This window comes from Sorex fumeus, unplaced genomic scaffold (genome assembly GCF_029834395.1).
Source record: "Sorex fumeus unplaced genomic scaffold, SorFum_2.1 ptg000100l, whole genome shotgun sequence".
Classification (NCBI taxonomy): Eukaryota; Metazoa; Chordata; class Mammalia; order Eulipotyphla; family Soricidae; genus Sorex; species Sorex fumeus.
In genome coordinates, this window is record NW_026606157.1 from 11526612 (window position 1) to 11553763 (window position 27152).

Consider the following 27152-nt stretch of genomic DNA (forward strand, 5'->3'; position numbering starts at 1 on the left):
CTATCACCATGGGTTTATTTCTCTTTAATGTATATTCTCATTTTGCCAAATAACGCATCTTCTGTCTTCTGGCTTTTATTTTATTGATTTAATTGCAAAGGCTCATGCCTTCAGCACAGTTTTAAATGGTATGGTGTTAGTTAGGTCCTTTGATGGCTCTGGCATTTGGGGGAAAATGCCTTTGGTTTTTCTCCAATAGGTAATGTGCTAACTTGAGTTCTTTGTTTATAATATAAAGAAAATGTTCCACCAATTCCTATTTGAGTTTTTAACAGAAATGACTCTCTTGATAAATTAAAAGCACTGTCAGAGGCTTGGAGATAATCACATAATGTTCTTCTTTAATCTGGTTCTAACACGTTCCCTTAATTCTGCAGCAGTGAGTCAGCCTTGACTTCCTAGAGTGCATATTGTTTTCTCAGTGTGGTGTTCAGTTCTGCTTATCAGTGTATCACTGACAGTACCACCTGGCTATTAATATGTGATTCTACAAATCTCTAATTTTTCTGTTTTCTTTTATCAAGCATGTCACGGTCACGGTCACGGTCCTCCCGCTGTTCATCGATTTGCTCGAGCGGGCCCAGTAACATCTCCATCGTGACACTTGTTGTTACTGTGTTTGGCATATCGGGTAGCTTGCCAGGCTCTGCCGTGCGGGCGAGATACTCTCGGTAGCTTGCCGGGCTCTCCGAGAGGGGCGGAGGAATCGAACTCGGGTCGGCCACGTTGGCCGCTTGTAAGGCGAACGCCCTACCGCTGTGCTATAGTTTGAGCCCCAAGTTATCAAGCATAGTTACTGATATTATGCTGAAGCTATAGAATGCTAATGAAGCTTTCCTTCCTTTCTGCACTCTGGTCTTTGAGGACTGGGATTAATCACATAGCACTGCAGCACTGTCCTCCCGTTCTTCATTGATTTGCTTGAGCGGGCACCAGTAACGTCTCCATTGTGAGACCTGTTGTGACTGTTTTTGGCATATCGAATACGCCACGGGGAGCCTGCCAGGCTCTGTTGTGTGGGCGGGATACTCTCGGTAGCTTGCTGGGCTCTCCGAGACGGGTGGAGGAATCAAACCCGGGTCGCCTGGGTCGGCCGCGCACAAGGCAAACACCCTACCCACTGTGCTATTGCTCCAGCCCCGAGGCTGTATTTTTCTGTATCACTGCTTTAAATGTGTCCCATGGGTCGATAGATAATATCTCAATTATTGTATTTTAGGAAATCGATGCTTTGTTGCCATTGGGAAATGAAAATTTTCTCGTGTTTGGGTGGGTAATGGATCTCCACGATTTGGTTTCTCAGCCGGTAGCCACAGGGCTCCCTGGGGGCCCCAGGATATTCCGAGGGGCCCGGGTGGAGACTGTGTAAATGGGGGGCACAGCGCAGCCCTTGGGGCCAGTTGGTAGAAAGGGGCCCAGGAAGGAGACGAGCCGGGAGGGGATCATGGGCGGAAATCGGAGGAGAAACGCTGAGCTGAGCTCCGTGGCTGCCTGTTTCTCCGAGTCAGAGGTGCCCCCCGGGGCTGCCAGGGTGGACCCTCCCGCCTGCAGCACCACTGTGAGGTCACAGAGGAGCCGCCCGTGTCATGTCCCGGGGAGGACATTGCCCTGGCAGCGCGACTGGCCAGAGCCAGGAGGTGACCGATGCTCTGTTGACCAGGATGGGGAACATGCCACCACCCAGGGGCTTCTCCTAAGATGCCGGGTAAGGCTGGGCACTTTGGGGGCCTGGACGCCACACCAGCGTTTCTAGCTGGTCATTTAAATACTAGGAGTTGAAAGTAGCAAACACACATGGAGAAGATCGGGAGGCCTAGGAACGAGGCCACGTAAGGCCAGATGGAGAAGGCCGAGCAGGAGATGGCAGGGAGATGGAGTGACGTGTTGGCGGGCAGCGGGCAGGAGTGGGGGTGGGGGGAAGGCCAAGGGAAGGAGTGCCCGCGAGGGTGGCGGCTGGTTCCAAGTAGGTGTGAGGCAGTGAGGTGGTCCTGGGGGCGCCGGCACACAGCGGTAGGCGTGAGTGCATTTGTGCCCACCGGCCCTCACAGTGTCTGTGGCAGAACTCCTCAGGCGTCACCCTGCGGGTGGCGTGGAACAAAGGGCCTGATGAACTCGGTGCAGGCCCGGCTGCTGCCGACAGGACCCGCGCAAGCACTAAAACACACAATACAGACGCACGCGAACGATCAGAAAGGACATTGGAGACTGCCGTGGTGCAAATCTTGCGTCTTTATCTCGCCCTCATCTCTGTTGTCATTTTTCATGCTTGGAAATTGGCTTTTCTCTCCTGACCTTTGTGTCCGAACCCTCGTCACACTCGGATGTTTTGTTGCGAAACCACGTACGGAACGATCCTTTGTTATTTCCTGGAGAAATAATCCCGCCAGCAAAAAATTCACTTTGACCCGAACATCTTGTCCGTGGCAGCCTAAGTTAATAAGAGAGACGGTTGCCTGCCTCTGTCAGCCTGGGCGCTCCTCACGGGGGGCCTCTGTCCCTCTGCACCCCCAGTTCACTCGCGCTCTCCCCTGCCCCCCAGAGCTGGGCGAGTCTCTCGGGCTCACTGCTGAGAGAACAGGCAGATTGGACGGTGGCAGCGGTCTCCTGGCCCCGTGTTCCTGTGCTAACATGAAGACGTCAAGGAGTTGCTTGGTTGTGGCGGTGGCGGGTTGTGTTGGTGTCACGAGTATCGTGGTAACCTCGGGGCGTTGGGGGTTTCAGAGAGGGCCTGCCTCTCCCCTGCCTCTGCCTGCCAGCTGCCGCCCCCGGCCTCCGTGATCTCCGCCGTAACCTCCCTTTGTCGCGTGTGTTTGCCTGCAGTTCCTGGAGCCCATCTCTCTCCAGCCTCTCCCGAACTTGTCCTGGGTCATGAGCGCCCTGCCCAGGTCGGCCGCCTCTTGTCCGAGCCCGTCCCCTCACCGGAGAGCACCCATGCCGAGAGCAACATTGTCAGCCAGACTCCTCCGAAAGCCCAGGTACGCAGCCGAGAGCAGGCCCGGCTCGGGGGCCGCCTGGCCTGGCCTGCACGGTGCCCCGGATTGTACCCCCAGCATCGCAGTGTGTGTGTGTGTGTGTGTGTGTGTGTGTGTGTGTGTGTGTGTGTGTGTGTCTTGATGATTTCATTGAAGTGTTTCTGATTTAGTAGCACTGTTCATCGATTTGCTTGAGCGGGCACCAGTAACGTCTCCGTTGTGAGACTTGCTCTTCCTGTTTTTGGCATATCGAATACGTCACGGGTAGTTTTTTTTTTTTGTGCATATTCTTCTCATATTTCTGTGGGAGTGCCTAGAATTTTTAGAAGAGTGGAAGGGTAGGTTGTTTTATCCGCAATTGCCGGAGGTCTAAATAACTTTATATACTAGAATGTGATTGGATTTTCTCATTTATTAAAAGTCACTCAGCTTTGCATCTTAGATCTATGACATCAAAGGAAAAGTCCTCATAAAACAGTATTTGCTCTTTTCAGAAACCAAACTGTAGGCTTTTCAGGTATTAGAGCAATCACTGAAGTTGTGTTGAAGGCTTTATTTTTAGGTTTTATTTGTTTTTGGGTTTGAGGCCTTCCCAGCCTTGCTCAGGGCTTACTCCTGGCTCTGCACTCAGGAATCACTTGGTGCCCTCCTGATGGGGTTCTGGGAGCCAGGTGGAGCCCTGGGGATAGAACCGGATTGGCCTCGTGCACAGCAAGGATTCTATCTGCTGTCCTGTCTTCTGACCCTGAGTTTAAGTTAAAAATCCAACCTTGCAGTTCTAAGGTTTGTTCATTCAAGTATCTGTTGGTCCAGATGTTGGGTTGGATGCTGGAGTTGGTTCTGATTCCAGAGGGTTCTTTGACCCCTTGGATCACCTGTTGTGTTTATGAGGAAGTGGTGATCAAATTTGGAGTATTGGTACACTTCAGGTTCTTATTTGAAACTTAAAATATACTGTGGGTGGGGCTGGAGCGATAGCACAGTGGGTAGGACATTTGCCTTGCATGCGGCCGACCCAGGTTCGATTCCCAGCATCCCATAGGGTCCCCCGAGCACGGCCAGGTATAATTCCTGAGTGCAGAGCCAGGAGTAACCCCTGAGCATTGCAGGGTGTGACCCAAAAAGCAATATATATATATATATATATATATATATATATATATATATACACTGTGGGTGTGTGTATAAATGAAAACTGGTGAGTATCAGCATACTTAGCTGTATACTTTCAAGGGTGAGAAAATGTTTCTGAATGCTTGCAAGAATGAGAAATGCTTTAGACACTCTACAGTTTAGAGGAAATTTTATATTTTTCCTGCAAGAATCAGGTTGTTGTAGCAGTTTGAGGTCTTTGGGTGATTTACTTTAAAGGGTGAAACAATCACAGACCCTTTGCTGCAACCCTATTTTCAAATGTGGTTTCTGGTACCCTTGGATGTTTTCATGACTGGCACAGTGTAAACTTCCCCCCTTGTGTATTTTTCAAAATGTGGTTTAGATGCAGCAGTCAACACACACTCATCTGGACATCTCACTTTTTCCACTGGGTCTGACTGATGAGAAAAGTAATGGCGCGATCGCTCTCGGGGACGGCTCTGAGGACCCTGGGGTCAACGCCTCAAACGCACAGCTGCAACAGAAGATCTCCAGCCTGGAAATGAAACTCAAAGTTTCTGAAGAAGAAAAACTGAGAATTAAAAAGGTATGTTTGCGCTCGCCTTGGGGAAAAAAATTGTTGGGCTGGGGATCCAGATCAGTGGAGGGGATCTCGCTCTGTGGCAGGGATCGAGGCCCGTGGAAGGGATCTGGCTGAGCAGAAGGGATCTAGTTCTGTGGTAGAAATCTAGCTAAGTGGAAAGGATCTAGCTGAATGGTAGGGATCTAGCTCGTGGCAGGGATCTAGATGAGTGGCAGGGATCGAGCTCAGTGGTAGGGATCTAGATCCATGGCAGGGATTGAGCTCCATGGCAGGGATCTGGCAGAGTGGCAGGGATCTCGCTCCGTGGCAGGGAGAAGCTTCCTGTGCATGTGGCCCTGAGTCAGATCTTGGCAGCAAGATGGAACAGGAAGACAGAAATGGAATGCCTGCCTTCTTAGGTTGAGAATTTGGTCGAATTCTACCTCCCAGTTACAGCTCGTTCGCGGAAGAAGATGGTACCCTTTGCCTTGGAGGTTTAAGTTCAATTTATGTGGACTTAAATAAGACAACTTGCAATAAGAAATCTGCCACTCAGCGTGATTTTAAAGCTCTGTCCGCGTGTAGCTGGATCTCTTCGCTTTTCCTTACCTCGGAGAGCGAGCATGTCTTTTTTTTTTTTTTCTTCTGCAGTTGGCAGTTGTCAACACTGGCTGGGCCCAGGGGCCTGTGCTCAGAGCACGGTGGGTCCCCGGGGAGCGTGGCTGCTGTCACAGGTGGCTCTTGCTTATGTCTCTGGAAGGTGCAGAGAAGGGAAGAGTGTAGTGATTGCAGGTAGCTAGATGCCCTGACTCATTTATTAGAGAAAATCACTTTAGTGTTAGCATCTGATAACCACGTGGAAATGAGTGAGAAATGCAGCCTGTAAATTGTTAGACTTTACCCTGTACTTCGATGTGGTTTTTCCTTACTAAGTATTTTCTGGTATGTTCACCGAATAAAAAATATGCTATTCCATTAACTATTATAAAATATAAATATTTTATTCCATTATATTATACTATTAGATATTGTAGAAACAGTTGCCTATTATATATTACATAAACTGTTATAAAATAGAAATATCTAAAATATGAATATTTTGTTCCCTTGGCCATGAACTGTTTATGCTTGAAATTTTCTTTCAGGATGTAGAATCATTGCTGGAAAAGCACGGTGTCCTAGAAAAAGATTTCCTTAAGGAGAAAGAGCAAGAGGCCGTTTCCTTCCAAGATAGATACAAAGAACTGCAGGTAAAGCAGCAACATTTAGACCTTCTGGTTTAAACGCGCAATACGATTTTATTCAGTGCTCAATAAGCATTTGTTTGAGTCGAGACTCAGGTGCTCCACCATATTAATCATCGATGAACTGACGAAGTCAGTGATAAATGCCATCGGAAAGAAGGAGCCTATAGGAGCCGTTGGTCAGGAAACTGACTCAGTTTGAGAGAAAAAAAAATTCTCTGATAGATAAAGTGGAATTGAACATTCTGATTTTCGGATTTTGATATTTGGAAAGAGTTTTGGATCCTGTCAATTCCAAACCGATCTGTAACCTCCCTCGTGGCTTGTTTGGAACGCGAGCACTCCCTTCCCGCAGTCGGAGCTGGGGACCACCCCGGGGGGTGTTTGGGGATCAGACCCGGATGGGCTGCGTGGAGGCAGGGGCTTTTCTCGCCCTGCTGTGGCTCTGGCCTCCCAGGGAGCTTCGCGACGGTCTCCCTCAGACCAGGAGGAACAGCTCCGCATTTCCTACCATGGGGGGAAGGACCGTCCTAGCCGGGCATGCCCGTCACCCTCTGCCGTGGCACCACCCCTGAGCCAGGCGACTCAGCGCAGGGCCCGCGTCCTTGCTCTGGGCATTTTTGTTCAGTCTCTGTCTCTCTCGTTCAGGTGGAAATTTCTGTTGCTCATCGTCTTGTTCACTGTATCTTTCTTCCGTCTCTCCATTCTGCTAGGAAGCAAATTATATGTTGCATTTTTTCTTACTCTGCTTTTCCTCTTCTAAGATTCGCCTGTGATCGTTCTTACATTTCGTTGCTGAAACGCTTATTTCCGTGTTCTTGCATATTCACGATCACTTGTTGTGGGTTTTTGTTTGTTTCATTTTTTTGTTTCTGGGCCACACCGGGTGGCTCTCGGGGGCTGTTCCCATCCCTGTGCTTGGGGGCCCGTGTTGCCGGGGATGGCAGTGGATTGAGCTGCAGGCCAGGCCGGTCGGTGCTGGTCACCCCTGCACTCTCTCTGGAGCCCGTACTCGCTGGGCTGGCGTGGTTGTAGAGGTTGCTGTACAAGCCTGGCCAGGTCATTTCCCAACAGTGCTGGGGCCTCGGTGTTGATTTTCCTCTCTTCATGGCTTTTCCATATTAAGTTTAACACCTTCCTAATTCTTTGCGGTCAGAATGATCTGCTCCGTTGGTGGCATCTGGATGTGGTCAGACCTTGTGCTTCAGTGGCCTGTGACCCTAAGGTCGGGGTCTTTGAGCTGTACTTACTGAGGAAAGTCCCTGAGATCCTCTCGGAAGGTCAGTGGGAAGGAAGTTTTAACCGGTGGAAAATCCATTTCCATCTTCAAGTAACTTGATGTGACTACTCCTGGCATGACTCATGCCAGCTCACCGCACCCTTGCCTGGACCCCGTTCCAGCCCCGCTGCCTGTTTCGGGGGAGGGGTTGCGGCTTCAGGGGCTGTCGGCTCTGTTGCCTTCCTGCCCGAGTGGTGGAGACCCTGGTGTGTTCCCGAGTCCACGTGCTCATCCTCAGCACTCGTTTCCTCTTCCCTGCAAACCTCCTGGCACCCAGGAAGTGGCTTCAGACTTTGGGAAGGAAGGGGAGGGACGCTGGGCCCCCCCCCCCCCCCATCCCCGAAAGTGCCCCAGGTGACCTGCTGCTCACTGACCCGCCTGTGGAGGGCAGTCACGAGCATCTCCTTGCCCACGGGGTGAAGGCTGGCCTCCGTCTCCAGTCTGCACAGGAGCTGGGTGTGCAGTGACATCCCCCCGCCCTCCCCCCCCCCCCCCCATGGGCTGGGGCCTTCCTGGGGGATGTGTCTTGTCGGTTGTCTCCTGCTGTGGCCCTGCTTGCTCTGTCATGTCCAGTGGCCTCTCCTGAGGCTGAGAGAGAACTGAGGGCTGGGGTGGGGGGGGGGGGCGGCTCCTTGTCTTCTCTGTCTTCTCGTAGGTTCTGTGTTTGCTTGAAAGTAACGTTGGGGTCTTTGAGCTGTACTTACTGAGGAAAGTCCCTAAGATCGTCTTGGAAGGTCAGTGGGAAGGAAGTTTTAACTGGTGGAAAATCCATTTCCATCTTCAAGTATCGCTCCAGCCCCAAAGTTTCGCCTCGTCCCTGGGTGGGCTCGAACCACCAACCTTTCGGTTAGCGATAGCACAGCGGTAGAGCGTTTGCCTTGCACGCAGCCAACATGGCCAACCCGAGTTCGATTCCTCCGCCCCTCTCGGAGAGCCCGGCAAGCTACCGAGAGTATCTCGCCCGCATGGCAGAGCCTGGCAAGCTCCCCGTGACGTATTCGATATGCCAGACACAGTAACAACGAAGTCTCCAATGGAGACGTTACTGGGCCCGCTCGAGCAAATCGATGATCAACAGGAGGACCTTTACCTTTACCTATCTTCAAGTAACTTGAAGTAACTACCCTGGTTGAGGAAAAATATAACCTAAACAGCGCGTGGGATCCTTCAAGTTGAGGAGGGCAGAGTGGTCGCTGTCTGGGCCCCTGGAACTCTCATTCCCTCCTCCCCTCAAGGCCCCGTGCACGCGTGTCCACGGGCTTCCGCGGGCAGTGACTGCCCTGCTCAGACGCCACGAGCCTCGGCTTCCCCCCACGGCTTTCCCCTCTGACCCTTATTCTGTGATGTGGTCTCTTCCCAGCTGGCACAGAGGGAGGGATGTATCTACTTTCTCGGTGTCAAAGGAGACCAGAGAATGCTGGATTGAGGCAGTAAGAAGTAGGATAAAAGCGGTTTTAAGTCAGACACCTTCTGTTTCTCGCTTGAGTTTGTGATCTGCCTCTTGTCCCTTGGGTGTTTGAAGGTCCACATATTTATCCGTATTCTTTCCCTTTGGCTGTGACAATATTTGTGGTTCTACAACATAGAAGCCTCCTTTCCCACTGTCTACAGTGGCGGGGAACACACTGGTGCTTGCCTTTCTGACGCATCACGTAAACACTCAGGCACACGAAGAGACCCTACAGGCTCAACTGGAGACCCCACTGGCCGAGACCTTCCTCCTTACACAGGTCGAGGCGCTTATTGTGTTCCTAGAATTCTAGTATTTGGAATGGGAAATGTGAGCAGTTCAAAATAGAAAATAAAAAATTCCAACCTATTCATGAAAGTCACAACTATTTCCACGTGATCTTCACATTCAGGACGTTGAGGTTTCAGTTTTGTCGACCTGCACGTAGTGGGTGTACAGCGGTCAGGGTTGAGTGTGTCCAGAGGGTCCTAAGTGGGGACTGAGGGCCTTTCTGGGGCCCTGTTTCACATCGTAAGGGCTGAGGGGCAGGAGGGATGCGGGCAGGCAACTTCCAAGGAAGCAGGCGGGCAGGGGGGCTGACTCTCCCTCCCCTACCTTCCCCCCACCTCCCCCCTCTCTGTCAGCCCGCCCTAGGCTGAGAAGGGTCCCACTGTGTGTATCATGCTGTGTGGACTCGGCCAAGGCTACGTCCCTCTCCTCGGAGTGTAGGAACTTGGTCTCCCTCCACGTGCCTTGGCTTTTTGCCCTGAGCCACCAGTTGGCTGTCGTGTCTCCCTGGCTGCTGTCAGTGCTGGGAGCTGGGCTGCCTGGGGACACTGCATATGCTCAGGGAGGCTGGCCCAGGGACACTGCACACGCTCAGGGAGGCTGGCCTGGGGACATTGCATGCGCTCAGAGAGGCTGGTTCAGGGACACTGCACGAGCTCAGAGAGGCTGGTCTGGGGACACTATATGCGCTCAGGGAGACTGGCCCAGGGACACTGTACGCACTCAGGGAGGCTGATCCAGGGACACTGCATGCACTCATGGAAACTGGCCTGGGGACACTGCATGCGCTCATGGAGGCTGGCCCAGGGACACTGCACGCGCTCATGGAGGCTGGCCCGGGGACACTGCACGCGCTTAGGGAGACTGGCCTGGGGACACTGCATGCGCTCATGGAGGTTGGCCCAGGGACACTGCATGCGCTCATGGAGGCTGGCCTGGGGACACTGCATGTGCTCATGGAGGCTGGACCTGGTCTTCTGGATGCCGATGCCCCTTGCAGTGCCTCATGAGGGTGTTCATTGCAAAGTGCTCATGATGGGACCGAGAGGAACTAACCTCTCAGGCCTCAGGGAACCTGTGTTCCCTCACACATTCTCTGTAAGCCGTGTTATTTAAATAAGTGTCACTGGTGCCAGTGTTTCCGTGTCCTCTTTAAAACAGGATCTCAGTCTGTCTTTGGTCTCCTGTGGAAGGCCTCGGTGAGAGGTGCTCTGTGGCTTTCGCTTTGCCTTGTGAGGACCGGCTGCTGTGGTGTGGGGAGAGTGAGGGATGAGCCCTCGTCTGCTCCACTGGCTGCTTCTCTTAGCCCAGCGGAGCAGCGGGAGGAGAGCGGGAACGAGCGGGAGTCAGCTTGTCCCAGAGCTGTGCTCCAGCGCCCTGTTCCCACCCGCGTCTCACGGACATGCTGAGACCCTCCCTCCTCACAGCTCAGCGCAGGAAGCGGGCGCAGGGACCCCAGAAGCTTCTTTCTCACACCAAAGCGAATTGAGTCGGTGACCAAATCCAGTCTCAATGTTGCTACGGGGGTTTCTCTGTCGAGGTGTAGGAGAACAAGAGGCGTTGTCAGCCTCCGGGCTATCAGCTCCATCATCTGAAAATGCCAAAGAAGCTGACCGTGTTTGTAGTGAAAGAACATTTTGGGGGTATGTTACTTAATGGATCAATTTAACATTTTAAGAAGTTAGACTTTCATGGCAGAGTGTGGTGTATCGCTTTAGACGGTCGTCTCCACCAATTTCCTGGTTTTCACTGTTTTCCTTCATTGCTCTGACTTTGAATTTCGAAGCGGCCGGCCTCCGTCCCAGCTTCCATTCGGATCTCCAGGGGGGACTGTTTAAAGAGGCTTAGGTACTATCCCACGTTAGTTAAATAATGTCTTCAGTTGCGTCAGACATTGAAATTACATGTAATTTTTAAAATTACATTTAAATTTTTAATGAAGGAATGGAATGAAAGCCCAATTCCTCGTTTCTGTGCCTGAGACACCTAGTTCTTATTCCTGTGAACAAATAATCACCATGTGCTGATTTAATTTTTTTAAAATTATTATTGAGATTATGTGCTTCATAATAGCATCACTATGTTTTAGGTCAGAGAGTCCCAAATTTATTTGGCCTTAGCCCCTTCTGGAACAAAACAGAACAAACAGAGGCACTCAGAACCTCACCAGAGATTTGCCATGATCAGATGGACAGTGTCTGGTGCGCATCCCGGCCCCCCCTTGTCCAGGCCCAGACTCAGCCACATGGAGTGAGACCCATCCAGAATAGGGCCCCCTTTTATTCTTAGTTTATCGTCTATTTTTTTCTAATTTTTATTAGTGAAACACCATGAGGTAAAGTTGTAGACTTACAAATTTTTGTGCTTGGGTTTTGATTATACAATGATCAAATACTCATCCCTTCACCAGTGCCCATTCTCCACCACCACGGATCCCAGTAACCCTCCCATCCCCCATTCCCCCCATCCCCTCCTGCCTCTGTGGCAAGGCATTCCCTTTTGTTCTCTCTCTCCTTTTGGGTGCTGTGGTTTGCATTGAGTGGCAATCATGTTCGGTCTGCAGTCTACTCATCATGCATCTCCCATCCTGGGAGGATCCTCCCAACACCCTTTATTTGGTGCTCCCTTCTCTATCTGAGCTGCCTTTTCCCCTAGCACGTGCGGCTGGCCTCCAAGCCATGGAGTGAACCTCCTGGTACTTATCTCGGCTATTCTTGGCTGTTAGTCTCTTCTTTTGTTACTTTATGTTCCCCAGATGAATGCAGTCTTTCTATGTCTGTCTGTCCCTCTCTTTCTGACTCATTTCGCTTTGCATGATCCTTTCCATGTAGTACCACTTGTATGTGAATTTCACGACTTCGTCTTTTCTAACAGCTGCATAGTACTCCATTGTGTAGATGTACCAAAGTTTCTTTAACCAGTCATCTGTTCTCAGGCACTCAGGTTTTCTTCCAGATTCTGGCTATTTTATCATCTTTTTTGATGTGATTTATCCTGTTTAACAATTTCCTGAGCTGCTTCATTCGTTCACTTGAGTGTTTCTAATTCAGATTTCTGTCCTGTAGCTTGTCCTCGTGTTCTGGTGTCCTTTCCTAGCTCTGATCTGCTGGGGTGGTGTCTGCTGTGTTTCCTCTCTCTGAGTGGCCACTGCCCCAGTCCCCGTAGTGACTTAGGGCACTTGGGCAGGCAAGTGCGGGCAGGTCTGTGGGAGGCGGGACTGGCACAAAGCGCCCTGCAGCCATTTTATACCCTCAACCCAATAGACAGCGTTAAATAGGGGAAAAAAAACTACCTGGCATTGTTCTAACCAATTAAAAAATGTCACTGTCACTGTCCTCCCGTTGTTCATCGATTTGCTCGCGCAGGCCCAGTAACATCTCCATTGTGAGACTTGTTGTTAGTGTCTGGCATATCGAATACGTCACGGGGAGCTTGCCAGGCTCTGCCGTGCGGGCGAGATACTCTTGGTAGCTTGCCGGGCTCTCCGAGAGGGCTGGAGGAATCAAATTTGGGTCGGCTGGGTTGGCCGCGTGCAAGGCAACCACCCTACCCGCTGTGCTGTCGCTCCATGACTTGAAATTAGACAATTTGACAGTTTTTAGACAAAAAACTGATGATATTGGGGAGAGTTTTCAGAGCTCACGATACAAGTCTAACTTCAGAACCTTTCCATGTTGGTTCACATACTTGAAGGCATTTGGTGTCTCTTCTCATCCCTCTCTGCTCACTCGAATGGTAACTGCAGACATGAGCCCGGTTCAGGAAACCACGTCTGAGCTGCCAGCTTGAAGTCCTTGGAAGAACCTGCGCTTCAGCCGCTGCTGCCGGCTGCAGTGACCGCGACGTCCCCTCCCTCAGAGCTGGGGGGGGAGGGGGACAGGGCGGGTCTGCTGGGCCCTCCTGTCTAAGACATCGGGGTCTTACCCCACATCAACTCACCGGCATTGGGAAACACCGCTCCAGATGCAGTTTCAGAGATCTTAGCATGAGTCGTGATGAAGTACACATGGTAACACTTGATTTCAGTAGGTAAATGATTCATCGTGTTCCGGCTACTTAGATATCTGGTAATGATTTGTTATATTACAGCACATTTAGAGCTTGTAAATGTAGTGTTTAAATAAGAAGCCAAGTAAATTCTAGTTAGTTAACTAGTTCGAATGTTTTAGGACAATGGAAAATCTTTTTTTTTCCCCTTATTTTAAAGTTTAGAAACAGTTCCTGAATAGAAATGAATTAATCTCGTGAAAGAAATGTCCTGAAAAAAAAATTTACAAATGGATCCCGAGTCTCTGCTAAATTTGGTACCAAGTTCTTCTAATGTGACCCTAGGGTTTCAGAGCCATGTTCTCTTAGAAAGTTCGATGGTCCTGGGGCTGGAGAGAGCACCTGCCTCGCACATGGCTGGCCTGGGTTTGCTTCCTGGCACCCTGCATGGTCCACTGAACCCAGCAGGGGAGATTCTCTGAGTCCAGAGCCAGGAGCAAGCCCTGAGCACTGTGGCGTGTGGCTGAAAAGCCAACAGGAAACATTGGATGGCTCATGAATCCTTGAAGAGTATTCTCAGTGCTTCGCCGGAACACACTCAGTGTTGCACATGCAGTCAGTTGGGATGTTAGTCACTCTGGACGCTCACTAATGACATTTGTCACAGTTGGGGTGTGTCTGTCTTCTTCAGAGATTATGTAGCACCCAAGGAAAATTCTTAAAGTCTACGCAGATTTTTTTGTGTGTGTATGCCTAGTAAATGTTTTTGAGCTCTGTGTGTGTGTGTGTGTGTGTGTGTGTGTGTGCGCGCGCGCACGCGCGTTTGTGAGCGTAATGGTATGGCCACGAAATAGGAAGCCTGGACTTAGGCTGTGGCTAAGCCCGTGGTGAGGCAAGCCTGTTATTTTTTGAACACTCCAGTTTACAGTCTCCAGGGATGTATTTACTGTATTTCCCTACTTATCTGAGGTCAAACCCTGACCTCAGCCATTCTAGAACAAAGCCACAGACCTCAGCAGTAAATGGAAAAATGGGTCTGAAGCAAATTATCCCGAGGTCCGTGTGCTCTATTAGGTAACTCACGGGCCCGTCTGCGTCTCCGGAGCGCGTGGCCGGGGGGATGGAGCCGGGCGCCCACACGGTCGCTGCTGGCGTGGCTGTGGGTCTTTGGCTTCAGACTCGGCAAGGGAACTTCCCCGGGCGGAAAGTGGTGCCTTGTGGAGCCTTGGAGAAGGGTCTGTGCAGCCGGCCCAGAGGGGAGTGGGCTCTGCTGCCCCTGGCCTGCCTGTTCGCTCCTGTCGCGGCCCCTTGGAGAGCATCTCCCGGCAGCTGCGGTCTGCTTCCCGTGGTTTCTGTGTTCCGTGGCTCTTCCTCCCCCAGCAGATTCCTGGAGAGACGCTCCCTCTGTGTCTCAGTTCCTCTGGCGAAGTTGTGTTGCTCCTGGAGTGTTATTGGTTCTGGCCCCCACAGCCCCAAGGTGGGGTATTTGGAGCCAGAGTCTCCGAGGGTCTCGGCATGGGCAGGGGCTCACGAGAGAATCGGTCCCTGCGGCCCGAGACACAGTGGATGTGGCCTGCCCGAACTCGCAGCCCAGTGCTGGCCCCATCCTGTGGACAGAGGTGGGCACGTGGGTGTTCACAGTCAGGCGGCCCAGTGGCTGGAGGTCACGCAGGAGGGTCGGGCAGAGAGGGCAGTTTGGGCAGAAGGTCTGCGCCAGTCGAGGACGTGGGGAGGAGTTGGGGGCAGGCCCCGATGGTCGGTCAAGCCTGGGAAGGGCTCCCGCGGCCGAGTGAGAAGGATGGGCTGGACGGGAGCGGCCACTGTGGCTGGGATCCGCCCAGGTCTGGTCCCGGCACGTTGTGCCTTGGACCCTTGGGTGATTCTGTTGCTGGGGATTTGGGCCGGTTCTTCAGGCTGTGCCCGCGTGTCTTGTGCCCGTTGCCCGTCTGCGTGCTGGTGGCCAGAGCCTGGCACTGCCCGTGGACAGCCAGCTGCGGGCCCTCGCGTTGCGTGTGAGCTGCTGGCGGGGGCACAGACCCACGGGGGGACCCCGCTTCTGGGCCAAGGTGGGGCTGTCGTGGGCATGTGCGACAGCGTGGGGGGCTCCATACGGCCCGTGGCTCTGAGTGCAGCCTGGAGAGGCATGACGGACAGTTGGAAAGTCAAGGTCAAGGTCTGGAGAGGCCGGACTGTCAGCTTAGGGAGAGTCAGACGGACATTTCAGACCGCTGGGCATAGATCCGTCAGTTTGGTTCTTGGTCACCTTCACTGGGCAGAAGACCTGGGGCTGCCCTTGGCGTCTGCTCCCCAGGGGGGTGTGTCCAGCAGGGCCAGTGGCATGAGCCTTGAGCCCGAGGACAGGCTCCATGGTGGACAGCGGGGTGAGTACAGGTGTGAGTGGGAGCCGGCCCCCCAGGCCACATCGACTGTGTCCACTTCTTCTGTGCATGCTGAGGGCAGGCGGGCCACCTTGTCTGGAGTTTCCCTCTAGGAAGGAAAGGAGGTGTCAGGACATTTCCCTTTCGGCTTATAAATGAGGTAATGATCTCTCAAGCAATACCCTCTCAGCCTTCCTCTGTAGGCTGCACAGCTCCACAGGACCATTTTGTTTGCAAGAGATGCTTAAAATAGAAAATATTCTCTCAGCTGGTGCCTTTGAAGACAGAGGCGAGTGATAAACTCCAGACACTGGAAAAGAAATAAGAAAAAAAAAAACTGGATTCCATCATTTCCCATGCACCTCATAAACTTGATTGTCTCAAAAAAGAAAAAATAAAAACACATTCTCATACCTGGACTCTGCATAGGGTATTGAGTGGAAAATAAAGAAGTTTTCCCGAAATAACAAGCAAGTTAAAATATGATTCAGTTCCCTGTTTTGCAAATAATAATTCAGTGCCCGACACTCAGGGCCAGTGACTTTGTGAAAGTATCATTGCAGCAAAGGTGTTTGGGTTGGAGTCGAGTCTCTGTCCTTTGGTTGACTTTCTTTCATTTTAATTCACTTCAGAGTCTTTGTTATGCATTTCCACCAAATCCTTCCTTCTGTTGGCCAGCACAAAAGCCTGCTGGGTCTAAGCTGGCGTTGGCTTTGCTTACCCTGGTGCCCGTTGAGTGGGGCAGGAGCTACGGGGCGGGGCAGTGCTCGTGCAGTGGACAGTGCACGCATGTGCATTGGCCCGCGGTGAGGCTCTGAGCTTGGCCTTTCCCTGAAGGCCCCTCTGGGGAGAAAGTCTTCAGGAGGGAGAGTTAGTCACCACTCAGGGGTATTCACCTTCATCCTTGCCCCTTCTTAATTTTAGCAAAACCATCCACGTTTCCAGGCTGGGATGGGTTTGGTCTCTTCAATTGAGCCTCGAGTCAAGGCATCCGTCAGCTGTGATCTGGGAATTAAGACGGCCAGGAAATAGTGTGTGTGTGGGGGGGGGAGGGGCTCTCTGCAGACTCCCCCCTTGTATTTACTTCATCTTGGTCCTATCAGAGCAGATGAACTGCAGGCCGGAGACCACCTCCCGGCCCAGAGATGGGTTTAATACCCTCAGCTCCAGGCTCTGGCTGACGAGTTGTCAGTGAGCTCAGGGGACGTCCGGGCCTGGTTATTTGCTGCCAGGAGAGGTAGAGGTTCATGTGAGGCCAAGTCAGGCCAGGGAAAGGACCGGACAGAGGGACGAGGAAGGGTCGAAGACCCGAGAGAGGGTCGCCTTCTGTGAGAACGGAGACGCCCCGGTGGCTTTGGCCCTCAGCTCTTCTGGAAAATCGTTTTAAGGCGACCTGGAAGGGCTACAGATCTTGAAATATCATGTTTTGATACTTGTTTTGCAGGATAGGATGGAGATGAAAGCCATAACAAATCCGTCTATTTTTGGAAAGCTGCTGGAGTACCACAGTGAGGAGAGCAATAGGCTGGTTTTTAAATTTTGGTTTTTGGGCCACACCCAGCAATGCTCGGGGTGACTCCTGGCTCTGTGCTCGGTCAGGCGGTGCTCAGAGGGGATGCCTTGGATCAAACCCAGGTTGGCCGCATGCAGGAAAGCCCTCGACCTGCTAGCCTATCTCTCCAGCCCCAGGAAGCTGTTCTGGCATGATTTTATATCTCCGGATGTATCTGTTTAACAAGCGTGAGAGAGAAAACGAGAGCCCAGCGTTCATCCTGGTGAATCAGAAGTTAGTTTTTATTAGTCTAATACCTCTGAGATCGTGTGTAAAAGCTGCCCTTTGAAGTCCCGCCCCTTGGGGAATAGATTTCTTAGTGTCAGAGAAGAACTTTCTTCCTGGTTTCATTTTGTGTTAGGAATGGGTCAGACTCGCTGGCCCCCTCGGGGCAGTGGGCCAGTACCCACCCGCACCCCACGCCAAGGGCTCTGCTCCGTGGCTTCACGGATGTCCTCTGCAGAGATGCCCAGCTGGGGATGATTTCAGGTGCCTGCTGCTGGGCTGGGAACGCTGGGCTTGGGGTGGGCGCCCTCCCACCCTACACCCTTCTCACTCCACCCCTACCAGCCCCAGCCGCTGCCCCTGCACCCCCAGATTGCTCAAGACCGAAATTCCAGGAGGAGCACCTTAGGAGATGGGAGAGTAACATGGAAGCTGACTAAACTCAGCAGAAACAAGAGCAGATGGTTCATTTAATCACAAACGGTGGAATGAATTCTTAGACACGGGCTAAGCAGCCCGTGATCAGATGTAACAATTTTCACAGAACTGTTGAGTTTTTAAATACTTAATGATTTTAATATCGGAGCTTTGTTGACCGAATCAAGTTTAATTCTAGAATTGTATCAACAGTTTATGGCGTTTTTCTACGTTAAAAATTTTTTTTTAAAAAGAAATGTGTTTTATACGCGGGACAGATAGATTGCTCCATAGCTGGAAGCCTGCCTCCTGAGCAAAGGGGAGAAGGCAGCTGGATGAGAGAAGGGATCACTAAGAAAAAGATGGCTGGAGGAGGAACTGGTCGGGATGGGAGATGTGTGCAGAAAGTAGATAAAGGACCAAACAGGATAACCTCTCAGGGTCTGTATTGCAAACCATAAAATGCCCAAAAGTAAAGAGAGATTATGGGGAATCGTGTCTGCCGTGGAGGCAGGGGGAGGGTGGGAAAGGGGGGCATACGGGGGATATTGGTGATAGGGAATGTGCTCTGGTGGAGGGATGGGGGTTTGATCATTGTGTGGTTGTAACCCAAACATGAAAGCTTATAACTCTGTCAGAGTGATGCAATAAAAAAAAACTGTGTTTTAAAGGATATTAAAAATGAGAGATTTATTTTAGATTCTAAAATAAATCTAACCTTGGAGATAAATAACACCTAAATAAGTAAGGTTAACCATGCTCTGATCCCTTCCCTAAGACGGGGAGGGTTCAGTCCTTGGGGGTCCGCAGTTCCAGGTCGTGACCTTCCTCTTTCCTTTTCCCCTTCCCTTCTGATTAGGCCCTGTACAACACTCTGGGCAGTGCGGCCTTGGCAGGTGCGGCTCTCCCGACACCTCAGGGACTGATGGCTTCGGGCATCGGCTGTTTGTTCCCTGTGGTGTTTCTTTGTGTCCCTGCATGTGGGGAGGTCATTGCCTCCCATTCCTGCTGGATCCTGGTGGATCTTGACCTCAGGTCCTTTGTGCAGCCGTCTGTTCGGGGATCCTTGCTTGTTGCCAGAGTTTGGTGCTGCCGTGAGCTGTGGCAGCTAGCATCTTTCCAGAACACTTTCTGGGGACCCGTGTGTAGCTGCCAAGAGGTCAGACTCCACGTCCAGTGGAAGCTCAGTTGTTCATTCGTGAGAATCTCTGTGTCCCCCACCCACAGGGACCATCCCCCTCCCTCCGCCCCGCCAGCAGGGGTGCGTCTCCTCTCTCTGATGTGCATCACATATGTCGTGCTGGTGTGTCGTGGTGTCTCTTTGCTCCTGAGTCCGTTTCTCCGAGGAGAAATGCTGAAGGGCCCTTTGACTTGTCGCCCTTCCTGTTGGCCGTCTTCGTGTCTTGAGGAAGCGTCAGTCCAGCGATCGACTCCTTCCCTGACGGCTGCTTGGTGTTTGGCTAAGTCCTGCAGGTGCTTTGTCTGCCTCAGAGTTCACCCTCTGTAGATGGGCGGTGGGTGTTTTCTCTCTGTGCTATTCGTACGGGGGCTTCTTCACTTGATGAGGTCCTGAATCTTCTAAGTCAGGAGAACCATGACAGTTCTAATAATTTCTTTCTCCCCCGGCAGCCACTGAGTCGGTTTGCTCCTGACCACGTGAGCCCCAGTCCTGGGGAATCCCTGATGGAAGCCTCCAGGCCCTGCTCTGCCCAGGGCATCTCTGCCCTTGCCCCTGGCCTCTGGCCGCACCCGGGGGTGGGGGTGGGGGGAAAGGCAGGCGGAGGGGCTTCTCTTGCTTATGTGTCGACTGGCCCAGAATGGGGTGGGCTCATTCGCGGGGTCCTGCTGAGGCCCAGCAGGGCAGTGCTGAGCCGGGCGGGGCCCCAGGGGGTGGGCGCCTGCTGGTGTGTGGTGAGCCAGTGGGGGCAGCTAGCGGGGAGAGTGTGTGGTGGGCCCGGGTGGGTGTCCTCTGGGCCGGCCTCCAGCATCTTCTAGCACCTTCTGCAGGCTCTGCTCTCGTGGAGCGGGTGCACCGGCCTGGGGGGTGTGGGCAAGGGCCCAAGAGAAGAGGCCATAGTGGGGGGGACCCCGGCACCACCCTTCCCTGCTGCCCGGTGCTGTTGCTGTCCAGGCCGCCTCAAGGCCCTGGATGCTCCTTCCTCATCCCGCGCGAACCTTTCGTGTTCAGCTCCCGTCTCACAGAGGTGCGGTTAGTCCATCAGCAACTCTTTATTTATTTATTTATTTATTATTATTATTATTATCGAGCTCGAGCAAATTATTATTATTATTAGCACTGATAGCACTGTCCTCCCATTGTTCATCGATTTGCTCGAGCGGGCACCAGTAATGTCTCACAACAAATTGTGGTGAGACTTGTTGTTACTGTTTTTTGGCATATCGAATACATCATGGGGAGCTTGCCAGGCTTTGCCATGCGGGCGAGATACTCTGCTTGCCAGGCTCTCCGAGAGGGGCGAAGGAATCGAACCTGGGTCTGCCGCGTGCAAGGCAAACGCTCTACACGCTGTGCTATTGCTCCAGCCCATTATTATTATTATCACCATTATTATTATTATTTGAGTTTTGGTCACACCTGGTGAGCGCAGGGGTTACTCCTGGAAATCAAACTTGGGTTGGCCTTGTGCAAGGCAAATGCCCTCCCCGCTGTGCTATCGCTCCGGCCCCTGGAGACTTAAATTCCTGACTCTTGTGGGACTTGGGTGGGGGTGGGGTGGAGATCTGTTGATCTGTTCTCAGATTTGAGCCTTGGGAGCCGAAGGAAGGTCATTCATTGTTGATTCGCCTCAAAGATGAAAAAGAAAGGCAAAAAGGCCATTTCCTTGCAAAAATGCCGCACAGGAAAATTTTTTCTCATCTAAAATTTGGTAAGTTCTGATTCAGTGCATTTATTCAAATGAATTTTTCCTTTAGAAACCTTTTTTTTTGTGTGAGTGGTGTGTTTCATCTGGGTGATCTGCAAAAGTCATTTTCCAGATCACTGGTAGCTCGTCTGTGTCCCTGATAAGCCTTGGGTTGTCAGTCGTTCTTCGGGCCAGTTGTCTCCAATTTGAAATGGCTAATTTTACTGATTTCCTTTCGGTTTGTGGCGTAGTCTTGAAGGTAATCACGGGGAGTCAAGGGTCTTTGATGCCAAGAATCCGCCTGAGCCCCAACGTCCACGGCGCCTGCTATGGGCAGTAACAAGTGTGCGGGGGCTTCTCTTCCTGGCGAGTATTTCGTGTGTCCAGATAATTCTCTTTCTATACTATCAATCGCCCACGGGATACAACTTACCCGTTCCCCATATCCTTAACTGAAGACCTCATTGCAAATGAAACGCTGTCACATCCCGAGGAGGGGCCGGGGGGAAAGTTACTTTTCATCTGTGTTATTTTCTGTGTGAAGTCTGGAGAGTCGATACCTCCCTCTCAGAACTGTGAGACACGTTTTTATAATGGGGTAAGGAGTTGTAGAATATTTTTTTCCTCATCCTATCAAGCAACTTTTCCAGAAATGGAGATTGCGTTGCTGGGAGGATTTGATTACTAAGAGCCATGTCTCTTTTTTTTTTTCCGGTAGATTGTGAATGTGTTTAATGTCAGAGACACTGGCCTACTTTTCCCCGAGGAAGGGAAGGCCTTTGCCTGCTGCCCAGCGACTTTTGCCAATATTGGAGAGACTGAAATCTAATTTAGCACGAGAGATGTAATTCATATTTTACAAGTCACAAATAATTTCTTCTGATACTTAAAACTGACACATAAATTAAAATCAGAAGTGAAGTGGGGCTTGGGAGGTAACAGGCCAGAGCCCCTGATTTGTATGCCTGTGGCCTTGGAGTCTGCCTCCCACAGCCCCCTCACCCCCCAAAGGGGGGCCCAGAGACGGAGGAGGAATCCTGGTATTTGCCACCTCGATCCAAGTGCTTTTTATATGTTGAATCTCATTTTCCTAGAATTCTCCGAGCTTGTCAGTTCCTTTGGGCATCTGGGAAAGTCCAGGTCTCCGTACGGAAGAGATGGTTCCTTTCAGGACCCCCACCCCTAGTCAGCGTTTAGGAAACACTTATCTGTGCCCTTGGCTTGTGCGAGAGAGGACAGGAGCCTTCGTTGTGCGTGCGGTCCTGGGACCCAGGGCTCAGTGTAATCCTGGAATAGTAGCCAGGGGGACCTGTAGCTTTCAGAGGATTATAAAAAAACTTTTTTTCATTTTTAGCGATAGCACAGCAGTAGGGCGTTTGCTTTGCAAGCTGCCAGTCCCGCCAAGCCGAGTTCAATTCCTCCGCCCCTCTCCGAGAGCCCGGCAAGCTACCGGGAGTATCTCGCCCGCATGGCAAAGCCTGGCAAGCTCCCCGTGACATATTGATATGCCAAACACAGTAACAAGTCTCATAACAGAGACGTTACTGGGTCCGCTCAAGCAAACCAATGAACAATGGGAAGACAGTGCTTCCAGTGCTTAAAAAATGACACTCAGTTGACATAAAAATAGTGTGTGATATCAAGTTGCAGTTGGCCCAGGTACAGATTGCTGGCTTTGGCGGGCAGGCAGCCCTGCTGTGGGGTCTGTGTCCCCTGGGCCCTGTCGTCCACCGTGGGGGAGTCCTGGCCACCTGGGGAAGCCCCTGCGTCATTCTTGACGACACACGTGGTGCCCCTGTACTTGGGTAAATCGTGTCTGTTTTCTCTTCTGTGAAACATTGATTTTTTTGAATTCTGGATCCAGTGAGGGTCTGATTGTGTCTCTCCCTTTCTCTGCTTTCCCGCCCTTTCTGGACTGTTGGCTTAACTTTACTCTTCGGCTCTTCTCTTTTGGCTTTTTGGGTCATACCCAGAGGTGCCTGGGGGCCACAGCCAGCTCACGGCCCTTCTGCCAACATCCCAAAGCCCCAAGCACCCTTTGTTTGGGCTTTGAAACCTCTTCGTTTAGCTCATAATCCTTATCTTATGGGCCTGACACCTCACCGCTTCGGTGATGCCAGCGTTATTTTTGGGTCTTTGTGATACCCCCGAGGTGGGGGGAGGGGGCGGTTTCCTTTCCGTTCTGGTCTCTTCCCCCTGTCTCCCACCCAGGAACTCTGAGTGGGCTGGGCCATCGCCCGTTCCCCTCCGAGGGAACCTGGAAGCCGAGTGGTGGCTGCTGTGGGCTCTGCTCTGCCCAGGGGGAGCCCCCGGCTCCTACCCCGTCCTGGCACTGGGTCATCTCCGTCCGTTCCAAACACCCGCCGCACGGCTGCATTGAGGTCCGGATAAGCCACCAACGTCCTGTTGGAAAGCGAGACCCGTGAGACCAACAACAGGACCGATGGTTCGGCAGGACGCGAGCACCAAGGCTTGTGTTGCCATTCCCGGAATAACTCCCCGTGCCTGCGTGCCGAGTCTCCTGGGCAGAGCGGGTCCAAGGAAACTGCCCTTCCAAACAAGGACAAACTTGGTGGGTTAAAAATCGCAGATTATTTTTTTTTACCTGTTGGACAGACGCCTGCCTGGAGCGGGCCCAGGGCCCTGGCATCTGAGGGGGCCTTGCCTGGCGGCGCTCTGGGTGTCTGCTGCTCTGGTACTCCCAGAGACAACTAGTCATTTCCTTTAAATCGGGCACGGGAAAGAGTTTCTGCCTTTCCTTCTGGCACAGATCCTGAGGTGACGCTGACGGAGCAGACAGGCGATTAGTACATGAGCTGGGAACGCAGGGGCCGCCCTTGGGGCCAAGAGACTGTGGCGGGTGGGGGGGGTCGCCTGGCCCCGCTGGTAGAGGGAGGACACCCTGCCTCGCTAGTAGGGGGGGTTGCCTGGCCCCACTGGTAGAGGTGGGTGCCGGGCCTCCCGCCCGCTCAAGGGACCCATTGGCTTTTTTCCCCTGGGCCTCAGGTACCATCCTTGTCCTTGCAGTTGTGACTTAGACGCCAACATGTCCCTCTTGTATCTGGGCGTTGGCAGTGAGCGTAGAGAAACGTTTGGTCCTTCGTGCCAGTGAGAGCCAGTTGGGGTCCTGCGAGTCACGTTTGTTGGACCTGTTAGGAACCATCCGGAAGAAGCTTGTTCTGTTACCTGGAATGTGTTGCTCTGGTTTCTGATGGGGAGGAGAGCACCAAGCCGACCGATGGCTTCGGGTGCCACGTGCTGGAGAGATCCGTGCGTGCATCAGGGCAGCCCGCTGGGGTCAGACCAGAGATGCAAATTTGTCCTCTGAAGGGCTTTCGAGAGCTGGAGCTCTCTGACTCAGGCTGTTCGTGCTGGGCTTAGTTTAACTGTGGCAAAAATAAAACCCCCTTTATTTCCACACGTGACTGAGTCAATGTGATTTTGAAGGATTCTCTGGTTACAAAGAAAAACTGAAGCTTAGGACGATGGTGGGGTGGAGGCATCACGCGTGGTCACGGGGCAGGGGCTACTGCCACCTGCCACTGCCGGACGGCACCCAGTTCTGCTCGTCCCGGAGAGGGTCATCTCTGTCCTCTGGACAGCGCCGCCGGAACAAGCGGGTTCTGCCCCTCCCTGCCTGTCCGAGTGACCTTCACCACGAGGTTGCCTTGGTGGACTGGATTCTTGAGACTTTGGTGTTGGGCGGTCAATTATAGTCACCATCTTGCGTTGCATGGCTTGGACGGGATCCTACTATCTTATTTTGTTGCCCTGCCCTGCAAATTTCCGTTGGGAATATCCGGAGGTGTTTATGGCTGCCGTGTCCAATCTCGTTGATTAGTTGTTGTGGAAGGAATGTGCTCTTGTGGCTGCAGAGAGTGGGTGAAGCCTGCTGGAGAGCCTCTCCGCCCGGCACTACTTGCTGATTCTGTTCGGCCTGATTGTCAAGCGACTCTCGGCCAAAGGATCTGGGAAGGGAGAAGCAGGTGCCTTCCCAGGTGGGCAGGGCGACTGCGTGGCCCTCGGCCGTGCTCCCCTGCCCGCCCGCCCGCCTCCCCGTCTCCTCTCCGTGTCTCAGGGCTCTGTGCTGGTTCATTCCACACGGAGCCACCAGCTGTTGGCCTGACGCCATGAGATGACAGAGGACCCCGTTATTAGCATGGATGAGTTTCTTACGTATAATCAGCAGTGGGTTGTTCCTGGTTTGTCAGCACCGCCAGTAATATGAAGTGAGAAATAAGTACCGACTTGCGCCAGGCAGTTGGACTCGAAACACATTCTTGGCATAAATCTTAATGCATGCCCTGAGTCGCACTTTCCTTTCCCGTTAGGAGACCAGTGGTGGGAATCTCAGGAGCGTTGCTGATCGTTTCTCTCTCGGGTGCACCTCCGAGGCAGCTGGTGGGTTCCGTCTACACCGCCAGCAGGTGTGTTTGCTAGGGCCAGTCCCGTCTGATCCGCTGCTCGCCGTGCGGCCTGTGGAGACTTAGTCATTTTTGCAAGAGATCGTGACTGGGGCGGCCATGCGGGGGGACTTGGTTGGCGTGTGGCTCTCAGAGACGCCTGACTCAACACCACTGCTTGGCCAAGCGCAGCTTCCAAATGACTGTTTCAGGGCTTCCCTCACTGGGAGGCGCCTCTCCCCGAACGGCTGTGGGGGTGGGGAAATCAGGGCATGCTCAGTTACCCCAGCCTGGCCTGGATATGCGCCAGGAGTCCTGGGGATGTTGGGACGTCGGGGCTGGGTCTCTCTGAACTCAGGGACCGTGAATAGACTTGGGGGCTGCCCAGCGCTCGGTGCTCTCCTCTGGAAGCCCAACTCCTCAGAACAGCTTATCTTTTCCTTCTTTCCTTGTTTAGAAATCCTGTCATCTTATTTAAGGGGAAAACGTTATTCCTGCTTCTTCCCTCTCTAAGGAAGTTTTTTGCGTCTGACATTTTGAAGGAAAGCTCTCCCTGGGGTCAGTTGGAATGGGATTGTTTTGCGGATAGGTTGGTTGTAAGTTCTGGCTCTGTTCTCTCCCTGAGAGGTCATCCTGTGGCCGTCCCTCACGCTGACTGGCTTCACTCGGCCTTATAATGCTCTCCAGATCTCTCCACGTAGCAGTAAGTTGCGTGGCTTAATTTTTTCCCTTACTGCCAAGTAGTGTTCCATTGTGTCTGTGCGCCATAGTTTTTATACTCAGTCAGCTGTTCCTGGGCAACCGAGTTGCTTCCAGAATTTGGCTGTTGTGACTAGGGCTGCAGTGTAGGAATGCAAATGTATTCCCTGCATTGTGTTTTTGGGCCCTTGGGGTTTTATTCTGAGAAGGGGAAGTGCTGGATCATATAGAAGATCAGTTCTTAGTTTTCTGAGGAGCATCCATATTATTTATCAGAAATGCTGAGCTAGTCAGCATTCCCACAGGCAGTGAATGAGGGACCCACTTCCCCGGCCTCCACATCAGCACTGTTTTATTTTCTTTTTTCAATGTATGCAAGTCTTCGTGATGTGAGTTGATATTTTACTCTTTTGCATTCCTCAGAGCATTTTTCATGTGCCTGAGGGCCATTCTTTGAGGAAGTTTCTGTTCATTTTTTCCTCCTATTTTTTCATGGGATTGGAATTTTTTCTTATAAAGTTCTACTAGTGCTTTAATGAATCTTGGATGCTAAGCCTTTATCCGATGAGTGCTAGGCCAGTATTTTCTCCCAGTCTGTGGGGTGTCCCGTATTCTGCTCATTGTTTCCTTTGAGATGCAGAAACTTCTTAGTTTAACGGAGTCATGTTTGTTGTTTCTCTTTGCGTCCACTTGCGAGGCCAGAGGTGTTGCTTCCTTAAAGACCCTCTGTGCAGTCTGCCTGTGCTTTCCTCAGTGTGAGTTTGGATTCAGGTAGAGTATCTGCCTTTAATCATTATTGATTGGGCTTTGTGCCTGGTCTTAGCAAGGGTCTGCCTTTTTTTGTTTTTGCATGTGGCCTGACCAGTTTTCCCAGCACCACTTGTTGAAGAGGTTTTCCTTGCTCTAGTTCATAATTTTTGGTCTTTTACTGAAGCTTAACTGTCCACATACCTGATGATCTGCCTCTGGATTCCCAACTCTTTAATTGCTTTGAGAGTCTGTCCTTATTCAGCTGCCATGCTGTTTTAATCGCTATAGCTTTATAGTGCCATTGGAAGTTGGGTAAAACAACGCCTCCTATCTAGTTTTGATTCCCCTAGGATTGCTTTGGCTCTACAGGCTTCAGGGTTGGGTTATTATTCCATGTAAATTTCAGGAGTGTTTTATCTATTTCTTTGAAAGATGTCATGGGTATACTTATAGGAACCACTTTGAATCTGTATAATGCTTTGGGCAGTATTGCCATTTTGATCCTTGAATACAGGATGTGTTTTCATTTCCTTGTGTCATATTGTTCTTTCTTTTAGTAATGTTTGTAGTTTTTGTGATAGACATTTTACACTAATACATGATTTCCGGTGACAGAATTGTGAACAGGATTGTGTTTTAAAGTTCTCTCTTTTTCATTGTTTGTGTATAGAGAAGCTTGCCGGGCTCTCCGAGAGGGGTGGAGGAATCGAACTCGGGTCTGCCATGTTGACTGCGTGCAAGGCAAACGCCCTACAACATGGCCGACCCGAGTTCAGTTTCTCCGCCCCTCTCAGAGAGCCCGGCAAGCTACCGAGAGTGTCTCGCCCGCACAGCAGAGCGTGGCAAGCTCCCCGTGACGTATTCGATATGCCAGACACAGTAACAACAAAGTCTCCAATGGAGATGTTACTGGGCCCGCTCGAGCAAATTGATGAACAACGGGAGGACAGTGACCCCCCAGTGACA

General features: G+C 51.8%; 1 protein-coding gene across 1 annotated transcript in view; it reads left to right on the plus strand.

Moving 5' to 3' along the window:
• Positions 1–27152, plus strand: part of CCDC91 (coiled-coil domain containing 91) — a 210508-nt gene that overhangs the window by 51875 nt on the left and 131481 nt on the right. The window contains exons 4-6 of the mRNA XM_056134580.1: positions 2821–2975; positions 4471–4674; positions 5796–5900. Of these exons, the coding sequence (XP_055990555.1) occupies positions 2821–2975; positions 4471–4674; positions 5796–5900 (464 nt within the window). The remainder of the gene's footprint in view (positions 1–2820; positions 2976–4470; positions 4675–5795; positions 5901–27152) is intronic.